This window comes from Bos mutus, chromosome 4 (genome assembly GCF_027580195.1).
Source record: "Bos mutus isolate GX-2022 chromosome 4, NWIPB_WYAK_1.1, whole genome shotgun sequence".
NCBI classification, from domain to species: domain Eukaryota; kingdom Metazoa; phylum Chordata; class Mammalia; order Artiodactyla; family Bovidae; genus Bos; species Bos mutus.
The window spans coordinates 44,655,406-44,679,723 of record NC_091620.1 but is presented as its reverse complement, the minus strand read 5'-3'; the positions used below and the strand labels follow the sequence as shown (position 1 = coordinate 44,679,723).

Here is a 24,318-nt window from a genome sequence, read left to right as displayed (position 1 = left end):
CTCTCTGTATAGTTCTGGAACACACCTCTCAACATTCATGAACCATTTTGTAGCATGTTACCTATATTACCTATATCTCATGCCAGATTTGATAGATGCTTGAAGTCAGGACAGATGTGTTCCCCACACCTACCATTTCTGAAATGTAGAAGCTACTTATAAATATTTATAAATGGAAGAAAAGGCTAAGGGAAGGAGGGAGAAATCTTAAAAATATAACATTTGTCATGCAAATAAAACTCTGAGTAACACGAAGTGATAATATAAAATAAATTTAAGATAATATAAGTTAAATCTATGCCTTAATCTTTACCTACCTGGTCATTTAGGGGGAAAAATTCTGATAATAATACAGATTTTAAAAATAAAATTCTGCACTGACATTTCATTTCAATATCTTTTCCAACCCACAAAACCAATATTGCAGAAAATCAGAAAATAAAAATTCACTGTACATTTTTATTTCTCTGAGAATGCAGGGAGAAAAAAGGACAACTGAGGTGGCGGCAGATGGCACTGTTAAAACTCCAAATCTTAAAAGGCAAAATTCTATTTATCAAAAAATTTTTAACAGTAAATTTAATAATTTAAGCAATTTAATAGTAAGATGTAACACTGTTAATGATAATCATAATACCTAGGATAAATAAGTATATAGTACACCTTTTTTGATAATTTTTAAAATGAAAATCATATTAAGTAAACTCAGGGACTTATTCTGCAGACAAAGTTAGAACACTTAACTGAAAATTGTATTTGACATTTCTTAAGATCAGAACATATTAGTTTGTAATTGTGAAAGGAAAGGAAATTCTAGACCTAGGAGGCAATGAAATAATGACTATGTAGAAATATGGAAATGTATGTATTATAGACTTAAAAATCAGAATATAAAATAGTGTTAGCAGTAAATGAAATTATGTTTTTATATGTGGAAGCAAAAACAGAAAATAAAATATAAGTAAATATATAAAACAGAAAATAGTATATAAAAATAATAAGATGTATTTTGATGATAAGAATGGAGGCGACACATGAACTGTGTCTCAAAGGACCTGTGAGGGTTAACCAAGGAGACGGATAGGATCGTAACAACAATGAAAACAGAGGAGGGGGAAGGGCATTAGTGGAGTCACTGAATGATTTAGATGTGTTGTGTTCAGATTTGAGTTTTATTGTTCTGACCAGAGGGGTAGAGGACAGTGTTGAAGGGTGCAAGACTAGAGGTAGGGAGAACAAATAGCAGGAAGGCTTCACAACTGAGTGAGAAATAAGAACTGAATAAATCATTAAGCTGGAGTGGGCCAACTACCATAAAACTCTTCGAGGAAAACATAGGCAGAACACTCTTTGACATACATCAAAACAAGATCTTTTTCGATCCACCACCTAAAGTAATGAAAATAAAAATAAACAAATGGGACCTAATTAAACTTAAAAGCTTTTGCACAGCAAAAGAAGCCATAAACAAAACAAAAAGACAACCCTTAGAATGGGAGAAAATATTTGCAAACAAAGCAACTGACAAGGAACTAATCTCCAAAATATACAAACAGCTCATGCAGCTCAATATCAAAAAACGACCCAATCAAAACATGGGTGGAAGATCTAAATAGACATTTCCCAAAGATGGCCAAAAAAAACACATGCAAAGATGCTCAACATCAGTAATTATTAGAGAAATGCAAATCAAAAACTACAAGGAGATATCATCGCACACCAGTCAGAATGGCCGTCATCAAAAAATTGATAATAAATGCTGGAGAAAAGAGAAACCCTGTTACACTGTTGGTGGGAGTGTCAATTGGTACAGCCACTATGGAGAACAGTATGGAGGTTTCCTAAAAAACTAAAAATAGAGCTACCATATGAGCCAGAAATCCTACTCCTCGGCATATATCCCGAGAAACCCATAATTTGAAAGGATACAGCATCCTGATGTTTATGGCAGCACTCTTTACAACAGCCAGGACACGGAAGCAACCTGAATGTCCATTGACAGATGAATGGATAAAGAAAATGTGGTACATATATACAGTGGAATATCACTCAGCCATAATATGAACAAAACAATGCCATCATTGTAAAGCATCTCTATTCCAATAAAAAAATTTTTTTAAATGATGGAGTGGGCTCAATAAATCTTTAAGATGTAAAATCTGTAGAACTTGGCAGTTCCTGTTTTCTAATATGGGTGATGTAAGAGTGCTGGGAAAAGGGATACCTAGTTCAGGAAGGTGGTCTCCTACCTGTAGTTTAGAAGCTAGTCTTAGGTATATCTGCATAGACAAACTCAGTGTATACGATGTGTATCCATGAAATGTGTAATATGTATGAAATCACTTTATTTCTCAAGGCATGGAAGTGCTGTTATTCCAGATGCTCTCTTGGGCCTTTTGGAACTATTGAAATTTAAAGACATTGAGACTCTAAAATAATACCAAAATTCAGAGGGTATTTTTTTTTTAACTCCAAAATTTATTTACTCCTATAAGTCTCAGCTGCTTTTCATTCTCCCCTCACTCTCTTTTTGTCATAAGGTATTTTTAAGTTGCTAAGAGATAATACCATATAAAAATAATGTGTTTGATGTGATTTCTTGATTCTCATGATACAGAATACTGTGAATTGTGTTTTTAGGGTGCCTTCAAGTCTATGGACCTAAATCGTGTCATCAAACTCTTCGAAGAGACTGGTAAAGTAAGCTTTGGGAGAAAATTTCTCCATTTCACTTAGAAACTGTGATTACCCTGAAAGGTAATATGTACTCCCCTAAATATAAGTCCCATTTCTCCTTTCATTGACAACATTTCAAACAGTATATGTCTTCTGTTTAAATTTAGTATGAATATATTTAACCTGGTAGGTACATATATATGAATATAATATATACATATGTTATACGGGTGAATATAAACAGAAATCATAAGAGTATATTTGACTCATCTAGCCTTTGTTCATGCTTATTACCAAGTAGGATGTGGGCGCAAGGGTAGGAAACATGTATCATGATATAGTACTTAAAAATTTTCTGATATGAAATTAGGATATATACATACTCATACACAGTCATAAGTAATTTATTTTGAGAGAACTCTCATACAGAATGTAATGGAAATAAAGATACAAGACTCAAAACTGAGAGTTTAGGCTTTGGCAGAAAGGATAATAAATGCATGTGCATACATGTTTATAGGACACTCTGCTGATGTTACTCAAGAATTGACTGAATGCCTAAAAAGTCAGTATACACTAGAAAATTATTACAGGATGAAGATTGCATGCTTTCAGTATGTGGGAAGTAGGCTGACCATCGTATCAAAACAATGTCCTGTGATTAACAGGTGCAAAAATTTAGTCATTGTCGTAACATTTTTTAGTTTCTATACTTTTACATAGAAAGAAAAAACACAATAAAAATAATGCCTTTTATAAGAATAATTTCTTTTGTTGGCTCTGATTGTTGTGAAAGTTATTTTTAATTGTGAATATATCTACAGTTTTTAAAAAAGGAAACCCAACTACATAGAGCTCTTAATAGCTTGTTAATTAAGGGTAGCCAAAATATGTGTGTGTGTGTATGTTTTGTTTAAATTGACTGAAGATGTTTAGTTTGAGCCATTATATTCGGTGTATTTTAGGTTAAAAATACAACTTCTGGAGTCAGATGGTCAAAACTGACTTCATACATCACCGGTTATTAGCTGTATGATTTGGAGTAATTAGTGTTTCAACTGAGTTTCCTGTTCCAAAAAAGAAGGGTAATAAAAATACCCTCCTAATAAGGTTATTTTGAAGATTAATGAAATGATATCTATATATATTGCCTAAATGGTATTTGGCATAGAAAAATGCTCAACATACTTCAAGTATTATTAATATTTCTGGAAACAGTTACTGCTTTTATATTAATCTAGTTTTGATTTGCAATTTCCTATTTGAATATATAGTTTATTTTTACCTTCACTATTTTAGGGAGCATTTTATAATGCTTACATTATAATAAAGTAATTTAAGAATTACCTGATAATGTGTCTTTCTTCTTACATTAAGAATTACCTGATAATGTGTCTTTCTTCTTACATTAAGGGAAAATTTTAAAAATCTCAACAGAATAACACAAAACAACTAAAATAGATAATTTGTTTCAGGATGATTTGGAAGAAAGACAACTTAAATCTGTCAAGAAATTGGTGCAGTGTTATCAAAATGGATTTGTATCCTTTACTTATATGTGTATGTTTGTTTCCTTTATCCTAAAATGGGAGAATTTTTATTAGGAAACATGTTAGTTTCCCATTGCTGCTGTAACAAATTACCACAGACTCAGTGCCTTAAAACCACATACATTTTTTGTTTTATAGTCTGGAAGTCTCACTGGGCTCAAGGAGAGGTGTTGGCAGGGCTGGTTCCTTCTGAAGGCTCAAGGGGAGACGCCATTCCTTGCCTTTGTCAGCTTCTATTAGCAGCCAGCATTCCTTGGCTTCCTGGGCCCTTCCCAAGAGGTAGCAAAGGACCACCCCTCTCACCTCTACTTTTGTCATCACTTCTCTGACCCTCTCCTGCCTCTCCTTTCCTTATAAGGACCCTGTGATTGTATTTGGCCTACCTGGATAATCGTGGAAAACTTTCCCATCTCAAGGCTTTTAATCACATCAGAAAATTCCCTTTGCCATATAGTAAGAAAGGTAACATTCACAGGTTCTAGGGGTTAGGATGTAGATAACATTGTTGCTGCTACTGCTGCTGTTGCTAAGTCACTTCAGTCTTGTCCGTGACCCCATAGACGGCAGCCCCCAGGCTCTCCCGTCCCTGGGATTCTCCAGGCAAGAACACTGGAGTGGGTTGCCATTTCCTTCTCCAATGCATGAAAGTGAAAAGTGAAAGTGAAGACGGTCAGTCATGTCTGACTCTTAGCGACCCCATGGACTGCAGCCTACCAGGCTCCTCCATCCATGGGATTTTCCAGGCAAGAGTACTGGACTGGGGTGCCATTGCCTTCTCCGAGATATCATTGAACAGGCCATTATTCTGTTTACCACAGAAAATATCTAACATTTTATGTCTTTTAAAAAATTATATTTTTACCAGATAATATAAAGCGGAAGAAACAGTATAATGCAACATTAACTGTGTAGTGTCAGTTTCTATAGACTCAGAGAGACAGTAGATGTAGTTAGGAGGGACAAGTCAAAGTCCTGTTTCTACCAATTTACTTGAGTATTTGCACTGTTGATAAACTTTTTAATTTTTTCACCCTTATGAAACAGGGATAATAGCTCCTCATGAGGTCACAAGGAAGACTAGATAACACACCAGCATTGCTTGATAATCTTCAAAACATTCTATAAATGTGTTATTCCCAATGAATATACCCCCATGAATATATAGAGACTAGTGTGTTTCAAAACTATGTGTGATTCAGAACCAGTTTGCTGCCAGGGGGTTGTTTTCTTTTTTAATCTTTGCATATACATGGTATTATAAAATACAATAGAATTGTCACAGGAAACTCACTTTCTATAGTTATTTTTCCATAGACTGGTAACATACAGTTCCAGAACTGGCATGGTCCACAACTACAATTACAGTAGTATTGATCTAAATAAACTTTAACAGTTGTCCAACCAGGTTTAAAGGAAATACCAGTCTCTAATGTAGCTTAATATTTCAAAACATCGTAAGCCTCCCATTTAGAGAAATGTGCCTTATAATTTTCTCTAACTCTTTTCTCACCTTATTTTAGCCTTGTTTTATATGGATTTGTTTGGTCAGTCAGCTACTGAGGGCTTGTGGCTATCAAGCATTGTTTACTGGTAGCCGAGAAAGTGTACTAGCACGTGATTTCTTTTCCTATCTTAACCTGGTAACTCAACACCTCCATTGTTTTTTCTTCTTCAGGCCAGAGAGCTGGTGGCAAACGGCTCTGTTTCTGAATGTCTTTAGTAATCTGACTTTAGACTTTATAAAACATAAAGCAAGGATAGGTTAGAGAGGTAGCTTAGTCATTTCCCTAGGAAGTTAATGGAAGTTTGTATTTCTAATACATCCAGTTCTCCTGTCTTTTTCAGAGAAGCTCCTAGAAAGAGACTAGAAGTGATCAGATTCAGTCAAGAAATACAAGTCACAGTTACCACGTCCCCTTAACTATTAAAAAAGTGAAATTTGTTTATGTATCAATTGGGTTTTTTAAACAGATAAAATAAAAGTTGCTTTTACCTGAAAGTCTAGAAGGGTACATTTTGCTTTCATAAACTAGTCTTAAATAAAATTTCAACCAATATAAACCTTAAAAACAAGAAAAGGCAACTGAATAATGTTAATAAAATAATGCAGGAAAGTAAGGTAGGTTTGGTTTGGTTATTCCTGAGCAATGTATGTTTTATATTTGGGTGGAGATGAAGGATATAATTGAGCCATTAAGTTATTTTTTTTCAAAGTGTTATTACTCATTGCCAATAATAAGTTATTGCTCAACTGAGTATGTGATGTGGTAGTTGGTAATCAGATTCTAAAGATGTGGTGAGAAGAGAAAAAATATTTTGAATAAGAGGTTACTGAGACAGTTAAATAATATTCCTTTAAAAAACTGGTTCTGTTTTTCTCTTTACACTTCAAAATTAGTGTAATTAAAGTAGGGTCAACCATGTTTAACGAAATAGATGGAGTTCTATAGACTTTCTTGATAGAAATACTGTACAGAATATGTTAATAAAAATCTTAATTTTATTTCTTAACTAACAATATTAAAGCCCTTAAGGGATTTAGCACAGATATTTAAAATTCTGAATCTGTGTGCAGAAAAAATTAAAACACAGCCCCATTTTATAGAACCTGCATATAATATCATAAAATTATGTGGGTAAGTTTTTAAACTTTATTTTATATTAGCACGCATGCAGTATTTTATGTTTTATCTTACAAAGACATTATGCTTTATGGTGTAGCAAAGCAATATAGAACTCAGGAAGCTTCACTTGATCACTTGATTCCAGCAGCTGATATCTCAAAGGTAGTCCATTTTACTGTAGTCTGAGATTGCTGGCCACAAGAACTTAAACTGCAAGTATATTAAAGTGTTTTCTCATAATAAGTTACCTCAAGTGAATGAGAAATGTGAGATGTAAATGAGAGGTTATAGTATTTTTAGAGAATCCTTGAGAAAATTTATGGATAATACTAATTTCTGTCTAGTTTTTTCTATCTCTTTAAAATATTTGACTCTCAAAGATATGAGAGTCAAAATGTTTTATTTGATCTTCCAAATTTGAATAAAGAAGGATTTATCACCAAATTATTTGGGGGATTATTTTTCAAAATGTAGATTAGAGATCAGAATTATAAAATTTATATATTCCATCCTCTGTACTATTGTTTCAGCAACCATTTGGGGGAACAGCCATATAGTTGCTAATCAAGATGTATATTAAAATACATATTCCCAGTTTTCAATATAATACAGTAGAGGAAATTTCTTTAAAAAGAGATAAACTTTTTGACAATTGAACCTTCTAAACCTTTCTACCAATTTAACTTTAAAAAGTTTCTTTTAATTATAAATAATAGTATTTATACATAGTAAGTATATCTCTCACTTTTAGATTTAGTAGCAATAATATTTCCAATTTTCCTACTAAGTTCATTTAAGTTTTTTGATACCTGAACAAATGATTGAAAATACTTTATTGAAAGTCCTTACCATGCCTTTTTAATAGAGACCATGGAAAATAAAGAAATAAATTATTGCTCTAATGCTGTCAAGGAACTGTAATACACTAATTGGAAATTATTTTTATATTGATGTGAGATAATATTATGTAAAATAGTTTCAGATTTTGAGGCCATGCAATCTTGTTCACAAGCATTACTTTCCGTATCAGTGTTACTTGAGCACTCCACCAAGAATTGGTTCTTTAGGAAAGCTGTAACTGAATGTTTCATTGCATAATATGAGAAATCTTTAGAGATGCACTCTTCACTTACCTTCATAGTTCATAATTGTCCACATTCTTTTTTAAAAGTTTCCTAATTTCTCCTTTTATCATGCACTTTTCCATACCATACCCTCACTTGATTCCCTTTTCAGGTCATTTTGGGGATATAAAAACATTGAAAATTTAAAAAGTAAAATCAAGCCCTTCTGTTTTGGCCTCTAAGTAATTCATTTTTCTCAGTGCATCAGAAGCATAATGCTTACTTTTTTCATAACCTTTTTGGTGGGAAACTTTTCTGATGCTTTATCCTTTAGTTGTTTTCTTTGGTAATAAAAGGAAAAAAATATGACAAGAAGAATTCATTTTAGAGTTTTTCACTTTAGAGATTCAACAATGAGCTGGGTGTCAAGTAGTAAATTACTTGAAATGAAAAATTCTAGAAATGACACCTAAAAATACTAGAAATGAACCTTGATGACATTTATAAAATTTTCCTTTTCATAGTTTAACCTTGAAATATCTTTTAATTCTAATTGGTATATATATATATATATATATATATATATATATATATATCCATATGTGATAGTTCCCAGTGCTGTTTTTCAACCACTTGGTTAATTTTTCTTGAAAAATATGATTTAAAAAGTACTATATATATATAAGATATATATAGTACTTTAATATTATATATGTAATATTAATATAATATATAATATTATATTATACATTATAATTATATAATATATTTATATTATAATATATAATATATAAATATATAGTCTATATATAATATAATAATTACATAATATTATAATATAATATGTAATATATTATATATACTTATATATATAAAAAATATAGTGCTTTAATATTAAAGATATTAAATATCTTTAAATAGCATATAAAGTTCAAATTTTGAACTCCTGAAGTGCTGAAATAGTTGGTATTTTTTATTTAGGAAATTACTTTTATCTCTCTGACAGACTAATGACGTAGGTTCAAGTGCCCTATCTTTTCTGATTTGTGAATCAATAAATTATTTTCAAATAACTTTGGTTATGTTGGTGTGAAATATGATTCAAATATAATTAATATTTGTTAAATTGAATTCTTTAGTGTCTCAAAAAGTATATTTGTTATTTTGTGGATGGTAACTAATCCAATTAATAAGGAAAAAGTCACTAACCCTTAAGAACAAATAGACCATAGATATATTAACTGGAGTTTCAAAACTTCAGGAAGAAAAATCCCTAAACAGCCTTTAAGCTATAGGTAAAACTAGACCTGTGATTTGTATCAGCTTTTCTAGTGTACTCCTAATTTTGATAGAAGTACAGATATAGTATTATCTTACCCTCAGAGAGGAAAGAGGATTCTTAAGTTTTGTATTTATGTAGTATTGCGAGATGGCTTTCTTAACTCTTGGCTTTTATGTCCATCTCTCTTCATTTTTATAAACCAATTTTATTTTGTTTTATTTTGGTCAGCTGGTTAGAAAAACAAATTTTTTTTGGTAGTTAATTCTCCAGGACTAAAGAAACAGGTTATTTATCCTCATTTTAATCTTTAGAAGAGAAATTTTCCTCTGTTTTGCAAATGATGCTTCAGTGAAGGACTTCATTAAACATAACTCATATATTGTTCATTCTTATTGAAGCTTGCCATTTTTGAAAAAGAAAGCATCAGATGAAATAACATATGCTGAAGATACTGCTAATTCAATTGGACTTTTGGGTGAGTTAAGATGATTGGGCCACTGACAAGAAGGAAATATCTCTTTCACTAAGTTTCACTAAGAATACTCCTTCTCTTTTCTTGTTTTCTGGTTGCAGATTAATCATAGTGTGCTTGGTGATATTTTTGTATTATCTTCCACTCAGGTGTTTCATGATACCAACAGGATTTTTTGTTCCTTAATTATAAGGACTGGCAGATACTTCTTTGTGCTTATATGTCTTGATGTTATGTATTTAGTTTGTTGAAATGTTTAACATTTTTTTGTGTGTAAATCAGAAGTACATGTTCCTCTCAGTAATCACAGAAATGTTTTCATCTTTGAACTCTAATAACTGCTTGAATCTAATTGATTGCTGGAATTGATTGAGGGCCCAATTATTTATTAAATAATTTAAGATCATAAAATGCTGGAATATTGGGAACTTTAATATAATATACATAAAGATGCCTGTGTTTTATATACAAAAATATAAAAAAATCACAGGCAGTTGTTTATATTTGGCTTATAGCTCAATTTTATAGAGAAAGAAAATAATAGAAATAAGATAAAACACTATGGCTCCTTGAATCAGCCCGAGACATGACAGCATGTTCCCAAAACAAATCCTAAATTAAATTTATGCTTATTAATTTAGTTTTTGTTTATATAGTAGAAACAAAAGAAATACAAATTATAAGTAAGTATTTACTGAATATTTATGTTCCTAACATTATATTCCATATTGAAAGATGACAGAAACTAGTAAAGTACTAGTATCATTTAAAATTTTTAACATAGACACTAACACTTTTATGTCTAAATAAAGTTTCATAGTCTTCATCTGTAGATACTTTGGGAGGAATTATTGTGGCCTACAGTGGGTGAAGAAGGATATTAGAATAAACATGGGGAGTTAGATAAGATGACCTTAAGGAACAGGCAGGTTGGAAACTAATGGGAAACTTTAATTCTATGAATCTCTATCATCAATAGAAATTTACAGTGAGAAGCCAACCCGGAAGAGGATATGATAGTTATTAACAGATTAAAATGTGTAGATTTGGTTTGGTTGATAACATTTAAAAACTCTCTGTTGCCCTTATTACTTTTAAATATGCATTTGTATAATAAATACATAGCCCTTTCTTACTGTGTCAGTCTGCTGTTTGTTGAATGCCTGCCCACAGAGCATGTTATTGCCTCATTTGAGGGCAATATGAACTCTTAGCTAAAAAATGAACTCCTTTCACTGATTACTTACAATAAGTACTGCTGTTCTGTCCTTTATTAATTGCTGGAAACATGAGTTGAAACTAAATTGTAATACAAAGTTTTGAAAAAAGGATATTCATTTTAACTAATAATTTCCAGTTTCTACTTGTGCTGTTTATAAAAGTGAATTATATTACTTTTTCTCCTAAATAATAGATATTTTTCCACTTAACAGCAGGATTCTGGAAACACGAAGGAAAAAGTTGGTACTCCGCCCTGAGATTATAAAACAGGAAACCATGAAAGATGATCTGAACTTACAGGAACTAAAATGATAGTGAAACAGACAAGAAACCTTAGCATTTCCCATAAACTTGGTTTGGGTAATTTTGTTGGAAAAGTTTAGTTGTTCCTATTGCCTAATTTGTTTCAAAACATAGTTTTCAACCACAAAGGAGGGTCCCCCAAAATTAAGAGAATAATCTTGAGCCTGTCTTTTTTTTTTCTCCAGTGTTAGTTTTTGCAGATAGATTCTCCTAAAGCTAGGCTGTCTCCTTCATGCTCCCTCCTCCTGTCCACTTGCTTACCCACTCACTGACTACCCTCAGAGATAAACATTATGCAGGACCTAATGCAAAACACAGATCTTCAAGGGACATCTAATTATCTCTTTCCCTCAGAGAATCCAAGCAGATCTTTTTCCATCCTGAAGCTGATACTCCTGACTGCAGTTGTTCTGCAGGTGCCCAGAAGGCATGGATCATTTTCAGAATCCCACTGATCATTTTCAGATTCTCTTAGGGATCATACATGGAGGACTTCGCCAGAGCAAATGCAATCCAGTTTGAAGTATAGGCTAAAGCCAATTCAGAAGTTGTTTAGATATGACTGAAAAGGAATCTTCCCTATCCTCCATCCCTGCCACAATAACTTGAACATAAAATTATTACCAGCAGGACAAAGACTGCCTAGAAACACTATCTTCCAGTCTGTCACTAAACTGAGGGGGCAGAGCTCAGCTGGAACTTTTCTAAGCAAAGGATACATTATTAGAGGCAATAGATTACTGGCTGTCTATCTAGGGAGGAAAACTCTCAGCCCTTTTCTAAGGCTAACTCATTTAATTCTCACAGCAATCTTTAAAGTAGTAACTATTTCTATACCAATTTATGGATGAGAAAACTGAGACACAAGTTTATACAAGTAGTAGGATGGCAGAAAGTGAAGAGGAACTAAAAAGCCTCTTGATGAAAGAGGAGAGTGAAAATTTTGTTTAAAGCTCAACATTCAGAAAACGAAGATCATGGCATCTGGTCCCGTCACTTCATGGCAAATAAATGGGGAAACAGTGGAAACAGTGTCAGACTTTATTTTTTTGGGCTCCAAAATCACTGCAGATGGTGACTACAGCCATGAAATTAAGAGACGCTTACTCCTTGGAAGGAAAGTTATGGCCAACCTAGATAGCATATTAAAAAGCAGAGACATTACTTTGCCAACAAAGGTCCATCTAGTCAAGGCTATGGTTTTTCCAGTGGCCGTGTATGGATGTGAGAGTTGGACTGTGAAGAAAGCTGAGCGCCAAAGAATTGATGCTTTTGAACTGTGGTGTTGAAGACTCTTGAGAGTCCCTTGGACTGCAAGGAGATCCAACCAGTCCATCCTAAAGGAGATCAATCCTGGGTGTTCTTTGGAAGGACTGATGCTAAAACTGAAACTCCAGTACTTTGGCCACCTCATGGGAAGAGTTGACTCATTGGAAAAGACTCTGATGCTGAGAGGGATTGGGACAGGAGGAGAAGGGGACAACAGAGGATGAGATGGCTGGATGGCATCACCAACTCGATGGACATGAGTTTGGGTGAACTCCGGGAGTTGATGATGGACAGGGAGGCCTGGCATGCTGTGATTCATGGGGTCGCAAAGAGTTGGACACGACTGAGACACTGAACTGAACTGAACTGAAGTGGTCAAGCAGGATTTAATCTTAGGCAATCTTGTTCTAGCTGCTAAATACCATTCTTTTCTTCTTGGGAAGGAAAGGCTGAGTTGATTGTTGGCCAAGTGGTACAAGGATAGATAGGGTGTTTTGTGTGTGTGTGTGTATGTGTGTATGTATTTAAAATTACATGATCCAGTTTGAATCTCTGATGATGATATTTTAATAATCATGTTACTAACACTTTATCCTTAAAACTGTAAATAAACATATGTCATTGTTATTAAATAGCATTCATTCATCTTTCTGACAGGTGACTTAATGAAAATACAAAATTCTGAATTGAGGATTCAAATTTGTAAGTGTATTATTGACTTTTATCATGCAGAACCACCAAAAAAGCATATTACAGGTAAAGTTTTCAATACTGTTTCAGTAATAACTTGTGTCTTTATAAAACAGAACATTCTCATTTCTCTTTGAACTTGTAAAGACAGAGCGGGGATCATAAATGCAACACATCAAAAACAGTCTTTTTGGCAGTCTCAAGCTCTTCAGTCATTTTAAACAAAAAAATTATGTTTTTCTCAACTTTAGATATTCTGATGTTAAATATTTATAACAGAATTTTTAAGGTTAAACCCAAACTAGTTTAATTATAATTATTACTATTAATGTAATTTAATACTGTTGATAATATTATTATTTTCTAACATTTATAATGTTAGATCCCCAAAGCTAATACCATTCTCCACCACTTCTGGAAAAAGAATTCTGCATGTTACAGCTAAGGGATCTTAATATATAATGATAAAATGAGTCACACTGAAATGGGTAGTATCAAGACAGGGGGCACTTGCAATATGGAGGATATAATGTTACTTTAGGATATATTTCCTACCTTCATAGTTTCCATAATTTATAATCAGTTTAGGAAAGGAGAGAAGATATAAAATACATTTTAAAGTTCTCTTTTCCTTAAGATAGGTGAAAATAAGACTCTGGTAGGAAAAAAAGATTACTTAGAATAGGGGAAAATGGGAAGACATCTGAAGTGAAGAAATGAGTAGAGAGATTATTAACTCTCAGATTCGAGATATCAATGAGATAAACAGGAGGAAGTGTTTGATAGATAGTAGACACTGCATACTAATGGAAATACAGGTTTGGAATTCACCCAAATAGAGATGAAAATTGAAACCATCTGGATGCTTGAGTTTTTCCCAGGAGATAAAACACATACATGGGAAAGAACCAAGAATAACAGCATGGAGAGGGCCCATACTGAGATCCAGGGGGAAATAAACGATCCAAAGAAATTGGCAGTGACAGAAGGTTCAAAGTGGAGGATGAAAAGCAAAAGATCGTCATGTCTTGTATGCCAGTGAATAAAATATTTGATGAAGGAAGTAGTAGTCCTAATGTCAAATACTGTAGAGGCTTCTGTAATTGAAGAGTCAAAGTACCAATTGATGTGATATCTGGAAAACTCTAGTACATCTTTGGTGGAACTATTGCCATAAATAGAACAGATACAAGACCAAAGAATGAAAGGATTGTGAGAATAGAGGCAGTGAATGCAGACTTATATATTGAGATCAGATGGAGAAGAAAAAGAAGGAAGATGGAGAACAACTCAACTGGTAGCAAAATCAAAGAAGATATTTGGTTTCATTCATAATTTTTTGGATAGGGGAAAACTTCTTTTTCCCCTATAGGCAGAGAAACAAGAAGCTAGTATGTGGAAAATGAGAGGAAGAAATTCCCAAAGCATGAGAGGATGGAATTAAGAGTACAAGCATAAGGTTAACCTAGGCAATATATACACTGTCTTTTTAAGATAGAAAAAAAAGGAAACAAATGATGTATAAGATAAGACAGAGGAGTTAAGGTACAGAAAAGTGAGGCTGATCTTAATTTAACCAGGCTCTGAATATTGGAAACCTTAGGCAGTGCTCTCAGTAGCTGTCACACAGTTGGTTTCAGGTGATGGCATGGCTGGATATCTGGGACCACAGCTGAGAAGTCATCAGTAGGGCAATTGTATGAGACATATCCCTGGGGACAGGAATCAGGTTCATGAGCCTTAATATTACAATATCCTTCTATATAAATGTAAACTAAATATATAAAGATACAGTAAGCATGAAGTACAGGCATGCAACCAGGCTATTATGCAAATAAAACCATGATTTGCGAAAATATTTTATAGAATGAGAAAAGGCTTACAATAAAATGTTTAGCGGCTACAATTGAACATAAAATTCTACATACAGTGTATTGTTAAAATTATATGATATATTAAAAATATCAGTACTATAAGAAATATACCAGAATGTTAAGGTTGTTATCTCTGAATGATGAAATTATGCAACTTTTGGTTTCCTCTTTATACTTTTTATATACCTAAAGTGAGTAGCTAGGGCATACCATAGAGAACCCATCATAGCAAAGGACAGGGCCGTGTCCGGGGCTAAAGATCAAATGCATAAAGATGAAATAACAGATGTCTCAGAACCATGGCAAAGAATCTAGTTGGTCTCAAAAGTCAAGAAATCAGGGAGGTAGATAGTATATCACTACGAGAGAAAATAGCTGCATCTCAAGTAAGCAGGTACCCTCTGCTGTGTATTTAATCTCTCTTGAGTTGAGAGATTGTTGGGCAACCACCTGTGCAGCTGTGTCAAAGGAGAGGTGGTGGTGTTGCTCATGGGGGCTATTATCACCAAGAATCATACTTCCTTAAAATACCATTACATTTCACTAGCATTTATCAGAATAGCATTATATTTTCATTGCCAAATTACATTACCAAATTGCATAATTGTGGTTCCTTGAAAGCACTAAAGTCGTGAATTGACTTGAATATGAATACATTTAGTATCTGTAATTGTGCCATTTTCATTTATGGAAAAGTATATCTAGAGACAAGAAATAATGTTCATTTTAGCATTTAAGATATGTCTCTAAAACTGTGGTCCTATTTCAAATTCTACACTAGGGATCAGCAAACTATGGATCCTGAGCCAAAACCAGCCCTCTGTAAATAAACTTTTATTGGAACACAGCCATGCCCACTTATTTTTATACAGTTTATACCTGCTTTCGTGCTATGGTAGCAGTGTTGAATATTTGAAAGAGAAACCTTATAGGCTGCAAAACCTAAGATACTTATTACCTGGCCTATTATAGAGTAAATTTGCCTGCCCCATGCTATCCCATTTTAAAATGCCATATCAGTTCAGTTCCGTTGCTCGGTTGTTTCCGACCCTTTGCCATATACTTTAAAAAAATTTTTGTTGTTGTTGTTGCTGTTTAGTGATAAATTACTCATTTGTTTGTTTAATGTAGATGATTTCTATGTGAAATAATTGCACATATTATTCACTAATTGTTGTTAGGTTACCAGCAGGCTAGTTCCTCATATAAGATTAAAATGGCTGAAGTTGGAGAACTGGCAAAAACAATGATCCAGTCATTGGAGTTGCTTGAAAATCAACTTGTTGAGAAACTTTGGGTACTTAAAGCTCTGCAACATCTCTCAACTTCTGGTTTGTATATTACGTACATAACTGAACACTTCATTCTCAACTATTTTTGTTTTTATCTAATAATGTCGAGTCTATAAAACAATTTTAGAATTTATTTTCAGAAGTTAATTGTACTTTAATGGTGAAAGCACAAGCAGCCAGTGGAATCTGTGCTCACCTCAATGACCCAGATCCCTCTGGACAACTTTTATTTCGTTCATCTGAAATACTTTGGAACTTACTGGAAAAATCTTCAAAAGAAGAAATCATACAACAGCTTAGTAACTTGAAATGTTTGCTGTAAGTATATGGAGTTAGATAGGAATGTTTTTAGCCTTAAAATGATAGCTGGTGACATAACTAAACTCTGTTTAAATTTGTGTTCAATTAGGTTTTTGATTCATGTGATAGCTATGTTTCAGGACTTTTTTTTGTACCATGGTATAAATGTATTTGCATAATAACAAGTCTTTTCTTTCTATGTGGAAGACATTTAAAGTAGTTTGTTAACAAAAGTAAATTGTGTCCTTGAGTATATATAAAGTAAAATTAGATATTTAAAAGGACTCTCTCATTTGTTCATTTAGTAAACCTATTTTTGAGTATTTACTCTCTTCTAGATATTGCAGTAAGAATTAGCAATAAAATGAGTGAGACTTATTCATTGATTTATCAAATAATTACTGTCTGCTCTGTACCAAGTTCAGTACTAGGCTGCGGAAGTACAACTGGAAACAGTATAGAGGTGGTCTCTATACTGCCATGGCTTTCATGGCACTTGTATTACGTTAAGAGAGACAAGTAAATAGGCAACTAGAAGAGAGCATACTAAACATTATGAAAGAGAATTGTTGCAAGGTCCTTCATGTTCTCCAGAAGAGGGTAGATCAGTACATTTTTGTTTGCAAGTGACTGAACCCCTAACTCAACTGATTTAAACCAAATAGGAAATTTATGAGTTCATGTAACTACAGAGTCAAGGATAAAACTGATTTCATGTGCAGCTGTATTCAAGGCTCAGCAAATATCAGGACTTGAGCCGGCTTCATCTCTCTTCACTGTTTTCCACTGTGTTGGCTTAAGTCTCAAGATCCATATGGTTAGACCCAAGAAGTCTAGAATCACATCATCACAACCCCAAACCAAGCAGAAGAGAAGACTTCCTGTTCCAAAAGCTCAAAGAAAACTTTTCTGAGTTCCTGCTAACCTGGTGCTGACCATATGCCCATTCCAGAGTGAATTACTAGTGACAGAAAGAAGGAATGCTCTAACTAGCTTCCTTTTAGTTAAAGGCAGCATCACAAGAAACAAAAGTGGGGAAAGAGTGACGGCCTAAATAAAAATAAGGATACTGTTATCATAAGAAGAGCAAGCAGGTCCTAGAAGATAAAGTGACAAATGCCCATTGTACAGGGAACCTAACCCGTATTTGGAGAGTTAATGAACACTTCATAACAAACCCTAATCTGGTATCTGAATGCTAAATGTGAGTTAGCAACACAAGAGTTTTGCATGTAGAGAGCATCCTAGACAGAGGAAGAGAAGGGAAAGCAGAATTTAGCAAAATTGAAAAATTTAAAGAAATTCAATATAGTAAGAGAGAAAATACAGGGTAGAATGGTGAAAGATGAAGCTAACGATGTTAGCAGAGATCATAGCATGGAAGGCCTGATAAGCCGTGGTAAAGAGGTAGGACTTTATCCTGAGAACAAAGGAAAAAGCCTTTAAGTAATTTTAGAAAGAAGAATGATGTAACTGAATCTTTATTTTAGAAAAGTCACTTTGACCACCATGTATAGACTCGATTGAGAGATTCTTATTTGCTCCCTCAGTGAATTACAGGTAGATTTGGAAAGAGAAAAGATTAGAAATATTTTGAAATGAATAAAAAAGGGAGATTTTGGTGGGAAATACTTGAGTATTTCCATAGAAATATAGCTTTAAAGATATGATTTTATTTTTTAGGGCTTTGAAGGAAGTATTTAAAAATCTGTTTATAAGAGGCGTTAGTCATTATGATCGTCAGCTTAGAAATGACATATTAGTGATCACAACAATTATATCTCAAAATCCTGGGGCACCAATGATTGTAAGTATAAATCAAATTGCATTTTAATTTTAATTGTGGAAGCGGTGGGTGTAGGGGGCAGGAAGGAGTCCTAAACGGTGTTGTAACATTTATGTGAAAGTGAAAGTCATTCAGTCATGTCCGACTCTTTGAGTGACCCCATGGACTGTCCATGAAATTCTCTAGGCCAGAATACTGGAGTGAGTGGCCTTTCCCTTCTCCAGGGGATCTTCCCAATATTTATGTACTTTGTTGTAAATACCAGGTTATGTCATTATGGTCACCAGTATACTTGCGGTCTGCCAATTCTTCTTTGCATCCCTTTGGACAGCTGAGATCTTCCTCATGTACTCAATATTTACTGTTCATGATGTTTTTCATCTCTTCCTGATGATATGAGTTTCTAACTGTTATCATTCCTTTCACCCAAAGAACTTCCTTCACCATTCCTTGTGATGCAGATCTGCTGACTGCTAGCAACAAATTTTCTTAGTTTCTTGTATCTTAGAATAGCTTTAATTAACTTTAATTCTTGACATCTGTGTTCACAAAATACGGAATTCTAGATGCAATTTTTCTTCTGTTTTAGCACTTTAAAGATATCATTCCACTGTCTTCTGGCCTCCATTGTTTTCTATGAGAAGCAGTCATTATTTCAAATTGCTGTTCTATGTAAAATGTATCACTTTGTCCTCTGTTTTCAAGATTTTCACTCTGTTTTTGGTTTTCAGCAGTTTTACTATAATGTGCCAAGATATTATTTTTTCTCTGTATTTGCCCTGATTGAGATTCATAGATCTTCCTGAATATGTTAGTGTTGTTCAGTGTCTGACTCTGCGACCCCATGGACTGCAGCACGCCAGGCTTCCCTGTCCTTCACCATCTCCTGGAGTTTGCCCAAACTCATGTCCATTCAGTTGGTGATGCCCTCCAACCATCTTATCCTCTGTCATCCCCTGCTCCTCCTGCCTTCAATCTTTCCCAGCATCAGTCTTTTCCAATGAGATGGCTCCTGGCATCAGGTGGCCAAAGTATTGGAGCTTCAGCTTCAGCATCAATTCTTCCAATGAATATTCGGTATTGATTTCCTTTAAATTTACTTATTAACTTTGATTTAAATTTGCTGAATATGTAAATTTAAGGAAAAACCAGTGATTCAGTGGCTCAGATGCTAAAGAATCTGCCTGCCATGCAGAAGACCCAGGTTCAATCTCTGGTTGGGAAGATCCCCTGGAGAAGAGAATGGCTACCCATTCTAGTATTCTTGCCTGGAGAATTCCATGAACAGAGGAGCCTGGAGGATTACAGTCCATGGGTCTCAAAGAGTCGACCCGACTGAGCAGGTAACACTTTCACTTTCACTTGGAGAGTTTGAGACCACAATTCTTTAAATATTTTTCCAACACCATTCTCTCTCTCCTGTCCTTCTGAAACTGATTATACTTAATTTCTTTGATATTATCCCACAGGTTGCCTGTGATTGCCTCTGTCTTCTAGTTCTTCAAACCACTAAGATTACAGGTTTACCCTGAATTTTAGCATCTCTTTAAGGTGCAGGGCCTGGCCTCAGTCTAAAAGTCATTTTTTTCATTCATTACCTACATAGCTTCCTAGTCAAGGCTGCAATATGTAGGTGGACCTGTGTTTCTGTGGAAGCCTTTGGTCAGTCAATAAATCTTCATTAGCATCCTTGCAAACACTTGGGTGAATTCCATGAATGTGAATCAACAGGTATAACATCTTCACATTTTCAAGAAAACAGGTAGATCTTAAAGTAGTAGGAATATATAGTTGCAAGCTCAAAAGCCCAAAGTTTGTCTTATAAATTCTTCCTAATGTACAAAGTCCACCTAGAATCTCTCTGTAAGGAATGAGTTCCCTCATGCTGAAATGTTTGCGGTTCTCGTCATTCTTCAGGGCTTTTTGGGTTAAATAGGAATTGTTTGTTTTCTCTTGACCAAGCCTTTCATATATGAGAGTGGTTGATGTCAGGATGAAGAACTGGGGGGTGTTAAGAAGAAAAGCTGTTGAAAATAACTATTTTCTTTCCTTGTTTTGTCAATTGAAGCTGTGGATAATGAATTACATAAGTAACTTATAGTAAAACATTTTTAGGTTCCTAACAAATTTTAAACAGCATCTTATAAAATATTCATAGAATAATATAAAATATTTCTTAGGACCTACAAAATTAAGTTTAATATTAAATAAAGTACAGGCTTATCTGGCTATATGCTTTTATTTTCTTGCTTTCATCCCTTCCTATTATTAGTGCTTTATGAATTCAAATCAATGACAAAGGAGAATGTGACAAATATACTTAAATATTAGGTAAATATGGGAATCTGTAACCTAATTTCCATATAACTAATTCATCCGTTTCTTTTGTGTATTTTTATTAGGAGTCTGGCTTTACCAGGGATTTGATATTATTTGCGACATTTAATGAAGGTAAAAACCATAAAATTTTCAAGTTATAATTATCTTAATATGTCTTATACATCATTTCAGCTTTTATTTTCCTTTTCCTTTTTTTCTCCCTCACAGTTAAAAGTCAAAATCCTTTGGTAAAAGGTCTTAAGCTTTCTAATTCCTATGAAGATTTTGAGTTGAAGAAATTGCTGTTTAATATAATTGTGATCTTATGTAAAGATTTATCTACTATACAGGTAAAAAGTAATCAAAACAAAAACTTAAATTGTCTCACTTTGTAGTATAACTTTTTAAAAGTCACAGCTGCAAATCTTTCATCAGTCCATATGTTTACCATACTACTACTACTACTAAGTTGCTTCAGTCATGTCCGACTCTGTGCGACCCCATAGATGGCAGCCTACCAGGCTCCCCGCCCTTGGGATTCTCCAGGCAAGAATACTGGAGTGGGTTGCCATTTCCTTCTCCAATGCATGAAAGTGAAAAGTGAAAGTGAAGTTGCTCAGGCAGGTCCGACTCTTAGCGACCCCGTGGACTGCAGCCTACCAGGCTCCTCCATCCATGGGATTTTCCAGGCAAGAGTACTGGAGTGGGGTGCCATTGCCTAAGTAACAAACTCTTACTCACTGGAATTTCATCTTTTCAAAATTTTTCATATCTATTAATGAATAGTGATTTTACCTAAATTAAAATCAAACAAGTCAAGGAAAAGCAGGAGAACCTGGGAGATTTATTTATATATTTAGAGCTGCTAAAAAGAGAACATAATATGAAAGGCAATCCATATAGGCCCACCCAGCCTAATAGTCTCCCTGACCATAGTAATAAGGGATGATTTAATGCTAGAAGAATTGCTCATCTCTGTGATGCCCCTTTCAAGCCTTATGACCCTGCTTTTTCTCCACACAAATCTAACTTCTTTGTACACACACACACACATATATAAACACTCGGCTTCCCTGGTGGCTAACACAATAAAGAATCCACCTGCAATGCGGGAGACCTGGGTTCGATCCTTGGGTCAGGAAGATTCCCTGGAGAAGAGAATGGCTACCCACTCTAGTATTATGGACTGGAGAATTCCATGGACAGAGGAGCCTGGCGGGCCGCAGTCCATGGGGTCACAAAGAGTTGGATATATGAGTGACTGACTCATATATATATTATCCATGAATTATCTTAATACTTTATATCCTAAATAAAGCATGATGTAATTTGAAGAACACTGGAAATGAATTTCAGTCTGTATTATCATCTACTTGCTATATGACCTTGGCAAAGTCACCTGAACTTTCTGAGGCTCAATTCCTCCGTCTCTTGTGAGACTGAGATAAAGGCTTTGTAAAAGGTAATAGAAAAAAATGACTACTTATTAACAATTCCATCTGTTTAGTTAATAATACTAAATTAGTTGAAATTTCATTTTAGTCTTAAAACTCAAGTTCCAGGGAGGCATTCAGTCTATTAACATTATTAGTAATAATATAAAAGTGGTGTAGTATGGTGATTAAGGCTTTAGTCAGGTAGACTCCAGTTTCTTTGCTTTCTAGTAATGTGATCTTGAATAAGTATTTTAGCTTATCTCAATTCCAGTTATCTCAATTTAAAAATGGAAAAAATACCTATCTCATGAAATTATTATGAGGATTAAAAGAGCTAAGAAAAATTTTTGGTAATACCACTTTGAGGAATATACCAAAAAATGCTCAGGAAAAAGCCTGTCTTTGTAATTATAACTTTATTATTCATATCAAAAACATGTACTCTGTAGAACCTAAATGTATTTTCTGAAATGTCATGTAGAAAATCAATAGAATGTGTTTTATTATTGCAATGGAGTATCATATAACTATTAAAATGACAGATACAGAGTCAAATGGCACAAAGGTTATGGTAAGTTACTTAAAGCACAGAGGTAAGCAGTGGAATCAATCAGTTTTTTTTCTGTCATATGTTTGTGTTTGTGGCTCAGTAGTGGTAGTGATAATGAATATGTGTACTATTACTTACAGTTCACAGAGTATTTAAAAAAAAATTATTCACTTAATATAGCAATGCTAGAACTAATAGTTATTTTTGCTTTCTCAGTTCTACATCTTGTGCTCTTTCCATGTGGAATAATATAAATTTCAGAAAAATCCATAGATACCGTTGTGAAAATGTCTTTGTAGAATAATGCCAGATGAAAAGAAAATTGAATAGAATATAGCACATGGTGTGTTACTATCTTGTGAACCATAAATATGTATCAGTCAGAATCAACTATAATATTAACTTGATTGTCATATTATCATAGCATTGTACTTTTTATTTTTATTGAAATCATGGATTCAATACAAACTAGATAGAGTACTTGTATAAGTTCTGTTGCCTGTGCTTAAAAATTAGCTGTAGTCATGATCATAACTTCAGACAAAATTGATTTCTTGAAGTGTACAATTTCTTAAAGTATACAACTCAAATATACAATTGAGTTTCTAAAAGGTTTCTTTTTTAGAAAAGCAAGGAAGGCAGAAATAACCACCAGCTTATTTGCCCCAAATTTTTGACTCTTGTGGTTTTATCATAAGCAGGAGCTATGTTATAGCAGTTCTACAGTTATAGAAACTGCATATATAAGTAATATAGATTTTTTAATTACTACTTATTATGTATTATTGTCAGCCATAGAGTGCATAGCCCAGAAAGGGGGATCATAGTGAACTGTTGTTATTATTGAGTTTGGGTTTTGGTTTTTTAGTTTTTGGTACTTAACATAGCTTGGAATCTTTAGGAAGGAAATATTTTGAAATCATCATCAATAACACATCAAATTGGAAATCTTTTATTAAATTTCCTTAAATTGTTTTAATTATGTTTCTAACATAGTACTTTTGCCTTTCTCGTAGCTATTAATTGATGGCAAAGTTATTTTGGCTTTGTTTACCTATGTTAAAAGGCCTGAGAAACACAAAATACTTGAATGGTCTGCAGCACAGTATGAAGAACTACAGCTGCACGCAATTGCCACTTTGTCATCAGTGGCTCCTTTTTTAATAGACGAGTACTTGTTCTATAAGGGAAATGCTCAAGTCCTTGAATTTCTAGCATGGTGTGATAACGAAGGTAAGTGGGCTTTCAGATTCCTGTCAAAATTCCAATTTACATATTTCAACTGAATAAAAGTGAAAATGAAGTCGCTCAGTCATGTCCAGCTCTTTGCGACCCTATAGACTATAGCCCACCAAGCTCCTCTGTCCATGGAATTTTCCAGGCAAGAATACTGGAATGGGTTGCCATTTCCTTCTCCAGAGAATTTTCCCAACCCAGGGATAGAACTTGGGTCTCCCGCATTGCGGGCAGACTCTTTACCATCTGAGCCACCAGGGAATCCTTCAACTGAATGGTGGTATACAAAAAGAAATACAATTAAAAGGAGAACGAAAAATGTTGCTCTGACCTTCAGTGATTTTAATATATTTAAATTCTGTTTAAAAAAAAAA

General features: G+C 33.9%; 1 protein-coding gene across 3 annotated transcripts in view; it reads left to right on the top strand.

Moving 5' to 3' along the window:
- The window catches only part of CFAP69 (cilia and flagella associated protein 69), a 62,088-nt gene that overhangs the window by 6,841 nt on the left and 30,929 nt on the right, over positions 1-24,318 (top strand). The window contains exons 2-12 of one of the 3 annotated variants that reach the window (XM_005891859.3): positions 2,641-2,700; positions 4,152-4,217; positions 6,753-6,862; positions 9,595-9,671; positions 13,119-13,217; positions 16,207-16,356; positions 16,458-16,635; positions 18,301-18,424; positions 20,806-20,854; positions 20,951-21,072; positions 23,725-23,941. In XM_005891859.3, coding sequence (XP_005891921.3) covers positions 2,641-2,700; positions 4,152-4,217; positions 6,753-6,862; positions 9,595-9,671; positions 13,119-13,217; positions 16,207-16,356; positions 16,458-16,635; positions 18,301-18,424; positions 20,806-20,854; positions 20,951-21,072; positions 23,725-23,941 — 1,252 coding nt within the window. Of the gene's footprint in view, positions 1-2,640; positions 2,701-4,151; positions 4,218-6,752; positions 6,863-9,594; positions 9,672-13,118; positions 13,218-16,206; positions 16,357-16,457; positions 16,636-18,300; positions 18,425-20,805; positions 20,855-20,950; positions 21,073-23,724; positions 23,942-24,318 lie in introns of those variants that run through there. The other 2 variants (XM_070369424.1, XM_070369423.1) reach the window with 2 other exon arrangements.